This window comes from Mangifera indica, chromosome 7, assembly GCF_011075055.1.
Source record: "Mangifera indica cultivar Alphonso chromosome 7, CATAS_Mindica_2.1, whole genome shotgun sequence".
Taxonomy (NCBI): Eukaryota; Viridiplantae; Streptophyta; class Magnoliopsida; order Sapindales; family Anacardiaceae; genus Mangifera; species Mangifera indica.
In genome coordinates this window covers 15,773,107-15,789,351 of record NC_058143.1, presented here as the reverse complement: position 1 = coordinate 15,789,351, position 16,245 = coordinate 15,773,107, and the positions used below count along the sequence as shown (strand labels likewise).

Here is a 16,245-nt window from a genome sequence, read left to right as displayed (position 1 = left end):
TATCTTGTGATTTGCTTTAATGGAAACTTGTCGCAACTAAACATGTAAAATTTTTAGCTGCATAAATTTTCGGCCTTGATTTCACCCTGCAAGTTTCCATGAAGGAGAAGAATCATCATCAAGAAAGAGAAGAAGATGAAGTGTTATTTGATACGAAGAAGAAGAATCATCATCAAAAAAAAAAAAAGGTCGTTCATTGATAATTTTTTAACTAGTTAATCTTAAGTTGGGGTTATCCTTGTTCAAGTTTTACTCGTTTGAGTTGAATATCACGTCAAGTACAAGTTGACTTACCTGATTACATGATAGAATAGTAATCATTTACACATTTTATCGATTTTGAAGCTTAATTTTTGGGCAAGCAATTATAGGGAAGATAATAAAAAAGTTAATTTATAACATCCTGATTGTCTAATCCTCATTCCCTACTTCTTTCTTACTTCCCTCTTTCTCCGTTTCTTTAACCCAATGCCCCAACTAAGAAGTGCGTAGTTTTAGACACAATGAAATACTCTACTATGTACGATTGAAATGTACGTAATAGAATCTAAATGAAAAAAAATAAAATTGTGGAATATAAAAATTAGCCTCCCACCATAGATTAGTGTTGAATTTGTAGCAGAATAGCAGTTTTCTGTCCTTTGAATTCTTAATATGCATTCTTCCATCAAGGATGAAACTAAAAGAGAAGAGTGGGGAGTTCTGAGTCACTCAAATGTTTCGTCAACTGCTCAGAGAAGATTCATATATTCTTAATATTTTGTTGATGAAAAGCCTTATGGGAAAAAAACCCTTTAACCCGACAAGATATTCAACTATTTATAGTGGGTAAATCTTCAATCTTTTTTTTTTTTCGATAATGAGAAATTTTATCTGAATTAGATTATCATTTTTGGAATCGAATAAATCATACTGATTAAGATAAATTTCAGGTCTAATGATCGACCTTATAAAAGTAAGTCAAAAGTTTAATTTTGATATGTTGTTAGAAAATACTTAAATTCATATTCTTTTATATATAAAACTTTTTCTTTTGTCACTCAAATTCTTTATTGGGAGTGTAAAATTAAAACTAGATTATTGGATTTATGTATTTTGGATGTAAGCTAAAGTGGGGGTTTGGCATAATTGAATGTTTTGGACGAGTAAATTGAAATCTCGTGATGATTGAACAAAAAAATTGGTGGAAGTGTGGCAACTTTAAGAAGTGCGCTGGAAGAGTGAAAATTGGTGACACTTTAAATGAATGAAATAGATGGCTAGCTGCATTTTCACCACCCAGCAGAAAGAAAAACAATTATTTAATAACCTATCCATATGTGATCAAAGTCATCCAAGGACTTTTTGATTCTCAAATATAAGGTATGAAACTTAAATTTTATTAAATTTTAGTATAAGATTTATGTAACTCTTAAGACCTGTAATCCCATTAATTATTTTTTAAAGTGTAATTCTCTTGAAATTTATATAATTTAGTATCAGAATTATAATTACGTAACGAATGATAATATCAGTATTATCCTTTTTTTTAAATAACTTTGTATCCTAAGGTGATTGATTGTTATTTTTCAAAATAATAAAATTCACACTATCAATTTATAATAGCTGATCAGCATATAATGGGTAATTAATCCATGATCAATTACCTACAGTTATCGCTGACAATATAATTAATAATAGCCATAATGAAGAGGATCTATTGAAATAAATAAATTATAATATTTTATTATTTAAATAATTTTTAATTAAAAATAAAAAATTATTTTATTAATTATGTACGTGAAAATATGAGTAATATTATGTATATCTATTTTGAATATATATATATATATATATATATATATATATATATATATATATATATATATATATATATTTAATACATAAATAGGTGTATACTTATATTTGTCATTACGTGATTGAATATTATATTATTCTTAATTTACCCACTTATATAATAACACATATAAATATATTTTTATTTGTATAGTTAAAATAAATATGCATAATTTTATTATAAAAATACATACTTATAATATTGTTTAGGATGAATATTGATTATACATTGATGACAAATAAATTATTAAATTAAACAACCACACTTGGAAACTCCATTAACAGTCACCACAAACACAACAAAACTTCCCAAATGAAGAATTTAATTAAAAGTAAATGGCGGATGGTCTCCTGGGTTTGACTGATGTCTAAGCCCTGGAGTCCAAAGCCAAAATGGTGCTGAGATTCATAGGGTTCATGTACTTTTTGGTACCAGTCATCATCTGTTGAACGATGATTCTGTTAGCCTTTTCGGTAGGATGAAATGGATCCCAGAATGCATAGAGGCTACGATCAGGACACAAACTTGACCATACTGTGCATACACCTATCCCATTGTATGGTCCTTGTCCACAGCATGCTATTTTTGATGTTGCGAAGCCTGCGTGTTAATTAATTAAACACATAATTAACATCCATGTATAAATACCTATGCGGCACGGAAATGACAACTTGGAAATGGAAATATTAAAATGAGTCATCTCAAAAAAAAAAAAAAAGAGAAAAGGAAGCGTGAGAAACTTACAAATATAAAAAATATGAGTTTTTTTATAAATACCAATTTTATAAAAAATAAAAAAACTTGTATTTCTTTAAAAATATATATAATAACTTTTTGGTAACAATAATTTATGCATTTAATTAACAATAATAACTTGATTATTAACTGATAACTAAATAAATAAATAAAACTGATTTTTCAAATATTTGCTAACAATTGGAGATCCCAAAGATAGAGAAAGAGATTAATTTTAATATGTCAAGAAAAAGAAAAACTTTAGATGTTGAAAAAGGAGAGGAGATAAAATCGGAGTTTTCATAATTATAAAAAAGAGAGAAACATGAAATTGATTTTTAATCAATCAAAAAATAAGGAAAAGAATTGCATTTCACATTTTTTTATATTTTGAAACTATTCTAAAACGTTTCATACCAATTTCAAGACATTTTGAAAACATAAATGTTTTAGAAATGCAAGTGCTTTTGTGTGCTTCCTACATGAATACCAATAAATACAACCAAGTGGATACATGTGTATAACAGCTAGAAAATGTTTGAAACAGTTCCAAAGAATCGGGAAGCATGCATGAATACCAAAAGCTTGAGGATTGGTGATGAAATCAGTGTTCATTTGTTGAGTGTTTGCAGCAATAAAAACGGTTCCACCACTTTCACTGTTAAGTTGCTGAAGCATTTGATCCAGTAGTGGGGTGTACAATGCTGCAGCTCTTTGCAGTTCTTGCGAGCATCCTCCATTGTTACCCCTCATTGCCAGTTCCGCCGGAACACACCCCATCGGCCCCGTCCCTGTCACCACAACCCTACGTGCTCCCAGACTGTACAGCCTCTGCATTCACAATGATTATTTCATAATATTCAGAGATTTTTCATAAGCATTAATAGAGAAGAGGTGAGGTGATACATGGAATGTTAGAAAATTTAGGTTTAATAGAACCAACTAATTGAATAAACCAATAGAAATTTTTATATAAGCTTGGGTGATCAATAAATATAAGTTTAATATACTTGATCAGAATAAACAACATTAGTGTGGGGTTAAAGTTTACTGTACCTTACTATTAATAAAATATATTAACCTATTACATATTAAGTCTTCTCTTCAAAACTAATATAGCTTTCAGGAGCAAAAAACTAGTCCAGATTATATGGTGTTTCGATATTTTTATAAGCTTTAAAATTTAATTCAGTATGCCATCCGTAGATGTCGTGGAATTAGTATTACGCGATTTTATGATTGTTCATGTAAAATAAGTCTTGTGCAATACCTGGAGCAATTTTTTGTACTCCGAAATGAGATACGTAACATAATCCGGCAAAGCGAATTGGCGAGATCTTGCAGAGAAGGGAACCAAGTAGTAGTTATTCACAAAATCATTTCCACCAACGGTGATAAGTACGAGCGCTTGGTTTACAAGGGTGCGGGCTGCTGCGTCTCCGACGAGAGCAGCCAGTCGACGCTGGTATTCTTCAAAATAATCCAGTTGTCTAAACATTCTGATAATGTTAATCTGCATGCAAATGTAGCATTATCTGAGATTTTATTTAAAAAAAATTGTGTTTAAAAAGCATGATTGTTGATTCTCAGACTTACAAATTGAGAGCCCGTATCATTGAGAATTCCGATACCAGCAGATGCAAAGTTGGCTCCGATAAGAAGCTTATTGCCTTGAAGCTCCGGGCTTAAGTATGGCAATGGAGCTTCTGGTTGCCCAATTTGCTGACCTAAAAATATATACATTAAATATTACAAATGACATATCATTATGAGATTGTATGTAATTTTATCTTTAAATGTAACGATATCAATAATGATAAATTTAAGAACTGACTTATGATATCGGGAATGTTGAGTCCATTGGAAAAACGGCCAGTGGGACGCCGAGAAGGATAATCAATACCATAAGGAGGAAGATCAGCGCGAGCAGTGGTGACTAAGAAGTTGTTGTTGCCACTATCGACAAGCGAATCTCCAAAGATAAAGAAAGCTCCGGCCTCAACTAGAGGAACAATAGTCAAAGACAATAAAATCAAACAAGAAATAATAAAATTTGATGTTGAAGTAGGCATTGAAATGACGTTTAAATGAATTAAAACCCACAAATAGCTACTCTCTTTTGTGTCCTAAATTTTGATGAAAGAGAGCTGTGAGATGTGGGTGGAAGGGAAATAAATTTATATAGCTTTTGTACCAGGGAAAATGAAACAAAGGCCAACCGGCCATGGGTGGTTGTAAAGGAAGTTCGATATTTTTATATTTGATTACTAGCTTCAAGTTCTTAATCAATGCCTTCAAATTTTGGTGGGCATGTAGAATTAAATACAACTTTCTACTTCTTTAAGGTGTTGTTAATGAAAAGCAAAATTAAAATTATTATGATCAGCTAATGCATGTCCATTTGATAGATTGGTTAATATGTTAGCAATGAAGAGAAGACAAGATTAAGACAACTTAATTGCTAAAAAAATGGATAATGTGGAAATAATTCTATTATCAGGAATTTTTTTTTTTTTTTTTTGGGTATGCAAGGATCGACTTTGATTATTAATTTACAAGACTAGATATATTCATGCAGTGGAGGTAGGTATTGTAAAAGTTTTATCTCTTTGCAAGAATGTGTAGGGCATTGTTAATTTATGTTATATTTCCATTTTGTTATGAGAGTTAGAACCCATGCTGTTATATATCTATTATTTATTCCTTTTATATTTTAAGTTATTTCAAATGTAAAAGAAGAGACTCCAAGTATAAAAGAATATGAATTCAAACCTCTTCTGGCTTTTGACTTATCTAAGTCAATTACTAGATTTAGAGTTTATCTTGTTCAGTATAAGTGATTCCAATTTGTCCATAATTGAATGTATGTATAATCTTCACATATCAATGTTTATCCATAAAGCTTCGTATATTATTTATACACATAGTTTTAACTCTTAGTTTGTTGACATGTTGAGGACACATCTTGAAAGTATAAAACTGTATTCTTAACAAATATTACAATTATTAAGGACTTAATGTTAGGGGCTTAATTTCAATTTTTGATAACTGTATATATAAAATTTGATCTTAAGTAATAAATGTTTCTCTAATTTTTTAAAATCCATTTTTACCTTCTTTTCTTTTGTTTTCACAACTTTTTTTTTAATTCCATTTTCTATAATTATATGAAAACAATGCAATTTATAATATGAATTTTTTTAATTCATCTCAATTTTGAAAATAAAAATTATTTAAAACGATAAAACTCATTAAAGTGGCTGTGTATTATTGAATGTTTTCAAGTTTATAAAATCAGTGATTTTTTTTTTTAAATTTTATATGCATAAGACATAACTCTCAAAAAAGTTATTATTTGGTCCCACCCCTGGCTCCTCCCATGTTGCATGTCAACAAGAATGCCACTCACTATGGCAACTAAACCCCATTATCAATTTAGCTGAAGTATCAACTCCATGAGCAAGCTTGAGCCTCATTTTTCTCAGAAAATCATTTTAGATATGTTAATAAAAGTTTTTCTCCACAAAAGCAGTATTAAACCCACCTTTAAAGTTCTCAGTGGATGGAAATGCCAATCCTTAAAAGGCAAAAAATAGCAAAATCACCAAACTCACATAGTAAACTCACCAAACCCACGCCAAGAATAGAACACAGTGCACAGTAAATAAGAAATTGCTAATTCACAACCTCTAGTTGACATTAATAGTTTACATTTTCAACGTGGTTTGATAATAACCCCGTAGTTGTGCATAAAAATCACAAGAACCCAGAATATCATTACCGCAACAACGAGGAAAGTCACCACTGAAGATTTCCACCCCTTTCTTCATCATATGGCTAGACTAGATATTATTAGACTAAACACAGTGATGACATTAGGGGAACTTAACTCTTCATTCTCATTCAATATCTACAGAATTATAAAAGGAAATTGCTAGAGTGTTGTCCTAGAAGTGCTGCCTCATGTGAAGCAAACCATCTGGTCAGCTGGACTAGGCTAATCTAGAACATTCACACTTTACTCCATAGGTTTATCTATGCTTCTCCAGTCTAAAACTCCCACATTTCAGAACCAAGCAACTCAAAGAAAAAATGAATTCACATATAAGATTTATATCTTTTAGAATAAAAGCTGTGAACAATTTATGCCATATGCAAGATCTATATTATTAAATAGCGCACATAAACAAATGAGCAGCTTCAAGAATAGTAAACAAGACGGGTAAGCATGAGCATATAGTCCGAGCCATTAATAGAAGTATAGAAATCAGTAAATGAAGGTAAATTCACTCCTGTATTGAGTGTACATCATAAAATATGTATCTTCAAATGTGCCTCCTATGTAAATACAAACAAAAGATAGGTATACTAAATTTCAACATCTGCGGTCAAGTCAAAGCTTAATCATCAGTTCTAACTTTTATATATGGCCAAAAAAGCTACTTACCAGATTGTCTTCAGTATGCTGTACTATCTGGTCACAACACAAATTAGGGGAAGCTTACATAAGCACTAAAGAAAGATTGATCATGGGTGAACAATTTCCACTACATATGGAAAACTCATGTCAATAAAAATTTCATTTCTTTATACACTGCAATCATTTTCAAAAAATTAAGAATCAAAACATCATCAAGTTTGTTGCTGTACCAACAACAAAAGGTTCCATCAACAACCGAGTCAAGAAGTAAAATAGTATACCCAATGTAATAGATATAGGAAGGGCAGGAAGAGCTTGACGGCACACAGACAGCAAAATCAGAGTACACCCAAGTCCAGATATAATTGCCAGGTATCAAGCATGTACTGTCATCAAATCATACATAGCAGCCCACCCCACAAGAACACTGTAAAAAACAAAGTCTCCAAGACCAAGTTTGATACCTCTACTCACTTCCATGCCATCCTCCAAGCCATCCCTCCTTGTTGGCTCCCCCAACCCCATCCTGTCAACAAGAGGTGACATCTCCTCCTCCACAACAATCTCATTTTCCCTATTGAAAATCACTGTTGAATACTCAGATGATGAACCACTAATTTTGTCTTGCAATGCATCATCTTTCAGTTCTTTGACATGAGCTCCTTGCAAGCTGCACTTCCGAATTCACAACTGCCATCCACCTTCCTTGGTGGTGCAACTCAATTGTTGTTTCCTCAAGATCCGGTGACTCCTTTTATCCCTGCAGCGTCACAGGGTAATTGTTATTTGGCACTTGCTACTGAAATTTATTTTTACTATGTACGGGACAACTGCTGTTTGTGATCTGCTTGTTTGATGGTAGTTTAAAGCATTTTATTGGATATGAGCACCTGCATAGACATGAAACATCCTTAACAAAAGGCATTTTTTTTAATCTTTCTGTCCAATATGCAGGTGGCGTAGTATACCTGTCTGGGCAGGCACCAACCTCGCAATTACCGTAAGTTTGTTATTTGCTCTTGCCATTATTTTAGTGGTGCCTGTAATAATTGTTGTTGAAACAGTGAAATCACTTTTAGGCTTTCTATTTGTTGTCATTTAGCTAAGTTATGAGTTGTTTTTTTTTACAATATTTGAATTAAGCAAGTTTGGGAGAGATTGCCTGATTGCTAGCATGCTTGTTTGCTCAAAACGTGGTCTTATGTGATCTAGTCGTATGTTGTTCACCATAAAGCATACTTTTTTTCGGTCGCTGTAGTGGTTAAGATGAATTACCTTTCACTGAAAACTTGAAGCAAGACTTCACATCTGTTACATATTTACCCTCATCTGAAACCTAAACATCTTACCTGTTAATAATTGAAGAACTTCAACTTATTATTGGTCCGTTGACACCTTTCTGCCTCCATACCTGGCCTTAATCTAGATATTTACATTCCGTGACATGCTAATCACTTATCATACTAATCTGGGCCCCAAAATTCTCACTTTTTGGTATACTTAATCACCGAAATGAGCAACATGCAGAGTTTATAAAAGGTCCTTGCATAAAAAAAATGTAGAAAGAAAATTGGAACGGTGTCATACAAGGTGGCTAACTCAATTATTAAGTTCATACTTCATTTCAGATGCCCCTCGATGCCAAGTTGCTTCTTATCTTTGTATCTATTACCAATGCAGGAAAAGCGCTTTTTCTGGCTACACTTTTTGAAAGTTGTTAGTTTTATATGAATTTTACCTTTTATTTTCTAGAAATCATCATTTCGTAGATGATATAACATTCTGGTTGTGATACGCTTTTTACAAATTATTTGCTGGCGGTTTCTAAACCGTTCAAATAAGTTGACCAAATATGAACAGACACTATTACCTATTCTAGATTCGACCTTTAACCTGTTACTCTTTAGCATTTTATATAACTAACTTGGTCTCTCTTTCATTTCAGGAATGTCCCAGCTCAAGGACATGTTGCTTCTGTAGGAGGAAATCCATTTGCGTAGATTTCCTCCGGCAAAACTATTCTGAGTTGGTAGTGAATTTTCCAGTGACTAATTGTAGCATGTTATCCATTATGCGATAGTCTAAAATTATTTATTATCATTCATAAGTGTATTTGTTGTGAAGATAAAACCTTGGTGTGAATAACTTGCCAGCTAAATTTATTGCATCTTTTTCAGGTCTCCTGTTTTTTTCAGTGTAGCTCCAAGAATTGGATTTGTAGGGTTCTTTACATTGGACCAAAGATGTGAACCCATCTCTGTTTTTTATTATTACGATCCTCCATTGCAAATTTAATGTCAACTATTTTATTTTCAATCTTTGTATGTTGTGATTTGCTTTAATGGAAACTTGTCGCAACTAAGCATGTAAAATTTTTAGCTGCATAAATTTTCGGTGTTCATTTCACCCTGCAAGTTTCCATGAGGGAGAAGAATCATCATTAAGAAAGAGAAGAAGATGAAGTGTTATTTGATATGAAGAGGAAGAAACATCATCAAGAAAGAAAAAAAAGATCGTTTATTGATTATTTTTTGACTAGTTAATCTTAAGTTGAGGTTATCTTTATTCAAGTGTTACTCATATGAGTTGAATATCATGTCAAGTGCAAGTTGACTTCACTGATTACATGAAGGATAATAATCATTTACACATTTTATAGTTTTTGAAGCTTAATTTTTGGGCAAGCAATTATAGGGAAGATAATAAAAAAGTTAATTTATAACATCCTCATTGTCTAATCCTCATTTCCTACTTCTTACTTCCCTCTTTCTCCGTTTCTTTAACCCAATGCCCCAACTAAGAAGTGCGTAGTTTTAGACACAATGAAATGCTCTACTATGTACGATTGAAATGTACATAATAGAATCTAAATGAAAAAAAAAAAAAATTGTGGAAAATAAAAACTAGCCTCCCACCGTAGATTAGTGTTGAATTTGTAGCAGAATAGCAGTTTTCTGTCCTTTGAATGCAGGGGCACCTAAAAAATCTGAATCACTATAAAAAAAAAAGGTGTGTGTCCAAAAAATTTGTTCACTCGAGGACCTAGCATGAATTCTTAATATGCATTCTTCCATCAAGGATGAAACTAAAAGAGAAGAGTGGAGAGTTTTGAGTCACTCAAATGTTTCGTCAACTGCTCAGAGAAGATACATATATTTTTAATATTTTGTTGATGGAAAGCCTAAGGGGAAAAAGACCCTTTAACCCAACAAGATATTCGACTATTTATAGTGGGTAAATTTTCAACTTTTTTTTTTATTTTGTTCGATAACGAGAAATCTTATCTGAATTGGATTATCATTTTTGGAATCGAATCAATCACACTGATTAGGATGAATTTTAGGTCTAATGATCGATCTTATAAAAATAAGTCAAAAATTTGATTTTGATATGTCGTTAAAAAATACTTGAATTCATACTTTTTTATATATAAAATTTTCTCTTTTATCACTCAAATTCTTTATTGGGGGTGTAAAATTAAAACCGGATTATTGGATTTATGTATTTTGGATGTAAGCTAAAGTGGGGGTTTGGCTTAATTGAATGTTTTGTAGGAGTAAATTGAAATCTCGTGATGATTGAACAAAAAAATTGGTGGAAGTGTGGCAACTTTAAGAAGTGCGCTGGAAGAGTGAAAATTGGTGACACTTTAAATGAATGAAATAGATGGCTAGCTGCATTTTCATTACTCTTCATGACTTGTAGTTCTCCAATATTTCTTTCACCACCCAGCAGAAAGAAAAACAATTATTTAATAACCTATCCATACGCGTATCAAAATTATCCAAGGACTCTTGGAATCCCAAAGTTAAGCTATAAAACTTGAATTTTATTAAATTTTAATGTAAGATTTATATAATTTCAGGATTTGTAATCTCGGTAACTATTTTTTAAAGTGTGATTCTCTTAAAATTTATATAATTTAGCATCAGAGTTATAATTACGTAACGGATGGTAATGTCAATATTATACTAGTTTTTTAAATAATTTTGTATCCTAAGGTGATTTGATTGTTATTTTTCAAAATAATAAAATTCATACTATCAATTTATAATAGCTGATCAGCATATAATGGGTAATTAATCCATGATCAATTACCTACGGCTATCGCTGACAATATGATTAAGAATAGCCATAATGAGGAGGATCTATTGAAATAAATAAATTATAATATTTTATTATTCAAATAATTTTTAATTAAAGATAAAAAATTGTCTTATTAATTATATACGTAAAAATATAAGTAATATTATATATATTTATTTTGAATACATAAATAGATATATATTTATATTTGTCATTATGTGATTAAATGTTATATTATTATTAATTTACCTATTTACATAATGACATATATAAATATGTATTTATTTATATACTTAAAATAAGTATACACAATTTTATTGTAAAAATATATACTTATAATATTGTTTACGATGAATACCGATTAAACATTGATGACAAATAAATTATTAAATTAAACAACCACACTTGGAAACTCCGTTAACAGTCACCACAAACACAACAAAACTACCCAAATGAAGAAATTAATTAAAAGTAAATGGCGGATGGTCTCCTGGGTTTGACTGATGTCTAAGCCCTGGAATCCAAAGCCAAAATGGTGCTGAGGTTCATAGGGTTCATGTACTTGTTGGTACCAGTCATCATCTGTTGAACGATGATTCTGTTAGCCTTTTCGGTGGGATGAAATGGATCCCAGAATGCATAGAGGCTACGATCAGGACACAAACTTGACCATACTGTGCATAAACCTATCCCATTGTGTGGTCCTTGTCCACAGCATGCTATTTTTGATGTTGCGAAGCCTGCGTATTAATTAATTAAACACATAATTAACATCCATGTATAAATACCTATGCGGCACGGAAATCAAAACTTGGAAATGGAAATATTAAAATGAGTCATATAAAAAAAATAAAAAACAGAAAAACAGAAACGTGGGAAACTTACAAATATAAAAAATACGAGTTTTTTTTTAAATACCACTTTTATAAAAAATAAAAAAACTTGTATTTCTTTAAAAGTTTAATAATAACTTTTTGGTAACAATAATTTATGTATTTAATTAATTTGTCTATCAACTGATAACTAAATAAATAAATAATACTGATTTTTCAAACATTTATTAACAATTGGAGATATCAAAGATAGTGAAGAGATAAGTTTTAATATGTCAGAGAAAAGAAAAATTTTAGATGCTGAAAAGGAGAGGAGACAAAATCAGAGTTTTTAAAATTATAAAAGAGAGAGAACCATGAAATCGATTTTTAATCAATTAAAAAATAAGGAAAAGAATTGCATTTCAAATTTTTTTATATTTTGAAACTAACGTTTTATACCAGTTTCAGAACATTTTGAAAACATAAATGTTTTAGAAATGCACGTGCTTTTGTGTGCTTCCTACATGAATACCAATAAATACAACCAAGTGGATACATGTGTATAACAGCTAGAAAATGTTTGAAACAGTTCCAAAGAATCGGGAAGCATGCATGAATACCAAAAGCTTGAGGATTGGTGATGAAATCAACGTTCATTTGTTGAGTGTTTGCAGCAATAAAAACGGTTCCACCACTTTCACTGTTAAGTTGCTGAAGCATTTGATCCAGTAGTGGGGTGTACAATGCTGCAGCTCTTTGCAGTTCTTGCGAGCATCCTCCATTGTTACCCCTCATCGCCAGTTCCGCCGGAACACACCCCATCGGCCCCGTCCCTGTCACCACAACCCTACGTGCTCCCAGACAGTACAGCCTCTGCATTCACAATGATTATTTCATAATATTCAGAGATTTTTCATAAGCATTAATAGAGAAGAGGTGAGCTGATGCATGGAATGTTAGAAAATTTACGTAAACGGGGTAACATTAATTATGATTTAGGTTTAATAGAATCAACTAATTGAATAAACCAATAAAATTTTTTATATAAGTTTGAGTGATCAATAAAAATAAGTTTAATATACTTCATCTGAATAAACAACATTAGTGTGGGTTAAAGTTTACTGTACCTTACCTTTAATAAAATATATTAACCTATTATATATTGATTAAGTCTTCTCTTCAAAAGTAATGTAGATTTCAGGAGCAAAAAACTAGTCCAGATTATATGGTGTTTCGGTATTTTTATAAACCTTAAAATTTAATTCAGTATGCCATCCGTAGATGTCGTGGAATTAGTATTGCGCGATTTTATGATTGTTCATGTAAAATAAGTCTTGTGCAATACCTGGAGCAATTTTTTGTACTCCGAAATGAGATACGTAACATAATCCGGCAAAGCGAATTGGCGAGATCTTGCAGAGAAGGGAACCAAGTAGTAGTTATTCACAAAATCATTTCCACCAACGGTGATAAGTACGAGCGCTTGGTTTACAAGGGTGCGGGCTGCTGCGTCTCCGACGAGAGCAGCCAGTCGACGCTGGTATTCTTCAAAATAATCCAGTTGTCTAAACATTCTGATAATGTTAATCTGCATGCAAATGTAGCATCATCTGAGATTTTATTTAAAAAAAATTGTGTTTAAAAAGCATGATTGTTGATTCTCAGACTTACAAATTGAGAGCCCGTATCATTGAGAATTCCGATACCAGCAGATGCAAAGTTGGCTCCGATAAGAAGCTTATTGCCTTGAAGCTCCGGGCTTAAGTATGGCAATGGAGCTTCTGGTTGCCCAATTTGCTGACCTAAAAATATATACATTAAATATTACAAATGACATGTCATTATGAGATTGCATGTAATTTTATCATTAAATGTAACGATATTAATAAGGATAAATTTAAAAACTGACTTATGATATCAGGAATGTTGAGTCCATTGGAAAAACGGCCGGTGGGACGCCGAGTAGGATAATCAATACCATAAGGAGGAGCATCAGCGCGAGCAGTGGTGACTAAGAAGTTGTTGTTGCCACTATCGACAAGCGAATCTCCAAAGATAAAGAAAGCTCCGGCCTCAGCTAAAGGAACAATAGTCAAAGACAACAAAATCAAACAAGAAATAATAAAATTTGATGTTGAAGTAGGCATTGAAATGACGTTTAAATGAATTAAAACCCACAAATAGCTACTCTCTTTTGTGTCCTAAATTTTGATGAAAGAGAGCTGTGAGATGTGGGTGGAAGGGAAATAAATTTATATAGCTTTTGTACCAGGGAAAATGAAACAAAGGCCAACCTGCCATGGGTGGTTGTAAAGGAAGTTCTAATTTTTATATTTGATTACTAGCTTCAAGTTCTTAATCAATGCCTTCAAATTTTGGTGGGCATGTAGAATTAAATACAACTTTCTACTTCTTTAAGGTGTAGTTAATGAAAAGTAAATTAAAATTATTATGATCAGCTAATGCATGCCCATTTGATAGATTGGTTAATATGTTAGCAATGAAGAGAAGACAAGATTAAGACAACTTAATTGCTAAAAAAATGGATAATGTGGAAATAATTCTATTATCAGGATTTTTTTTTTTTTTTTGGGTATGGAAGGATCGATTTTGATTATTAATTTACAAGACTAGATATATTCATGCAGTGGAGGTAGGTAATGTAAAAGTTTTATCTCTTTGCAAGAATGTGTAGGACATTGTTAATTTATGTCATATTTCCATTTTATTATGAGAGTTAGAATTCATGCTGTTATATATCTGTTATTTATTCTTTTTATATTTTAAGCTATTTCAAATGTAAAAGAAGAGACTCCAAGTATAAAAGAATATAAATTCAATCATCTTCTGGCTTTTGACTTATTTAAGTCAATTACTAGATTCAGAGTTTATCTTATTCAGTATGAGTGATTCTAATTTGTCCATAATTGAATGTATGTCTAATCTTCACATATCAATGTTTATCCATAAAACTTCCTATATTATTTATACACATAGTTTTAACTCTTAGTTTGTTGACGTGTTGAGGACACATCTTGAAAGTATAAAACTGTATCCTTAACAAATATTACAATTATTAAGGACTTAATGTTAGGGGCTTAATTTCAATTTTTGATAACTGTATATATAAAATTTGATCTTAAGTAATAAATGTTTCTCTAATTTTTTAAAATCTTTTTTTACCTTCTTTTCTTTTGTTTTCACAACTTTTTTTTAATGCCATTTTCTATAATTATATGAAAACAATGCAATTTATAATATGAATTTTTTTAATTCATCTCAATTTTGAAAATAAAAATTATTTAAAACGATAAAACTCATTAAAGCGGTTGTGTATTATTGAATGTTTTCAAGTTTATAAAATCAGTGATTTTTTTTTTTAAAAATTTTATATGCATAAGACATAACTCTCAAAAAAGTTATTTTTTGGTCCCACCCCTGGCTCCTGCCATGTTGCATGTCAACAAGAATGCCACTCACTATGGCAACTAAACCCCATTATCAATTTAGCTGAAGTATCAACTCCATGAGCAAGCTTGAGCCTCATTTTTCTCAGAAAATCATTTTAGATATGCTAATAAAAGTTTTTCTCCACAAAAGCAGTATTAAACCCACCTTTAAAGTTCTCAGTGGATGGAAATGCCAATCCTTAAAAGGCAAAAAATAGCAAAATCACCAAACTCACATAGTAAACTCACCAAACCCACGCCAAGAATAGAACACAGTGCACAGTAAATAAGAAATTGCTAATTCACAACCTCTAGTTGACATTAATAGTTTACATTTTCAACCTGGTTTGATATATAACCCCATAGTTGTGCATACAAAATCACAACAACCCAGAATATCATTACTGCAACAACAAGGAAAGTCACCACTGAAGATTTCCACCCCTTCTTCATCATATGGCTAGACTAGATATAATTAGACTAAACACAGTGATGACATTAGGGGAACTTAACTCTTCATTCTCATTCAATATCTACAGAATTATAAAAGGAAATTGCTAGAGTGTTGTCCTAGAAGTGCTGCCTCATGTGAAGCAAACCATCTGGTCAGCTGGACTAGGCTAATCTAGAACTTTCACACTTTACTCCATAGGTTTATCTATGCTTCTCCAGTCTAAAACTCCCACGTTTCAGAACCAAGCAACTCAAAGAAAAAATGAATTCACATATAAGATTTATATCTTTTAGAATAAAAGCTGTGAACAATTTATGCCATATGCAAGATCTATATTGTTAAATAGCGCACATAAACAAATGAGCAGCTTCAAGAATAGTAAACAAGACGGGTAAGCATGAGCATATAGTCCGAGCCATTAATAGAAGTATAGAAATCAGTAAATGAAG

At 31.5% G+C, this 16,245-nt stretch overlaps 2 protein-coding genes and 1 long non-coding RNA gene across 3 annotated transcripts; 1 reads left to right on the top strand and 2 right to left on the bottom strand.

The window, feature by feature from the left end:
• Positions 1-2,029: 2,029 nt before the first annotated feature.
• Positions 2,030-4,804, bottom strand: LOC123220919 (GDSL esterase/lipase At5g18430-like). The gene is made up of 5 exons (XM_044643526.1): positions 4,407-4,804; positions 4,169-4,299; positions 3,843-4,085; positions 3,151-3,403; positions 2,030-2,437 (listed from the first exon to the last, which is right to left on the bottom strand). The coding sequence occupies exons 1-5, from the start codon at positions 4,642-4,644 to the stop codon at positions 2,205-2,207; spliced, it is 1,098 nt and encodes a 365-aa protein (XP_044499461.1). The 5' UTR covers positions 4,645-4,804; the 3' UTR covers positions 2,030-2,204.
• A 2,833-nt stretch (positions 4,805-7,637) lies between these two features.
• On the top strand, positions 7,638-9,293 carry LOC123220920. The gene is made up of 3 exons (XR_006503164.1): positions 7,638-7,767; positions 7,947-7,992; positions 8,938-9,293. It is a non-coding gene; the product is annotated as an uncharacterized LOC123220920 (long non-coding RNA).
• Positions 9,294-11,422: 2,129 nt separating this feature from the next.
• LOC123220667 (GDSL esterase/lipase At5g18430-like) lies at positions 11,423-14,183 on the bottom strand. The gene is made up of 5 exons (XM_044643236.1): positions 13,803-14,183; positions 13,565-13,695; positions 13,239-13,481; positions 12,514-12,766; positions 11,423-11,818 (listed from the first exon to the last, which is right to left on the bottom strand). The coding sequence occupies exons 1-5, from the start codon at positions 14,038-14,040 to the stop codon at positions 11,586-11,588; spliced, it is 1,098 nt and encodes a 365-aa protein (XP_044499171.1). The 5' UTR covers positions 14,041-14,183; the 3' UTR covers positions 11,423-11,585.
• Between the last annotated feature and the right edge of the window lie 2,062 nt (positions 14,184-16,245).

Coding starts and splice junctions, on each gene's coding strand:
- LOC123220919 (XM_044643526.1), bottom strand. CDS start 4,644: ATGCCTACTTCAACATCAAATTTTATTATTTCTTGTTTGATTTTATTG. Junction 4,300..4,406: donor CAACATTCCCGATATCATAA/GTCAGTTCTTAA, acceptor ATATATTTTTAG/GTCAGCAAATTGGGCAACCA. Junction 3,404..3,842: donor AGTACAAAAAATTGCTCCAG/GTATTGCACAAG, acceptor TTGTGAATGCAG/AGGCTGTACAGTCTGGGAGC.
- LOC123220667 (XM_044643236.1), bottom strand. CDS start 14,040: ATGCCTACTTCAACATCAAATTTTATTATTTCTTGTTTGATTTTGTTG. Junction 12,767..13,238: donor AGTACAAAAAATTGCTCCAG/GTATTGCACAAG, acceptor TTGTGAATGCAG/AGGCTGTACTGTCTGGGAGC. Junction 11,819..12,513: donor CACCAATCCTCAAGCTTTTG/GTATTCATGCAT, acceptor ATTAATACGCAG/GCTTCGCAACATCAAAAATA.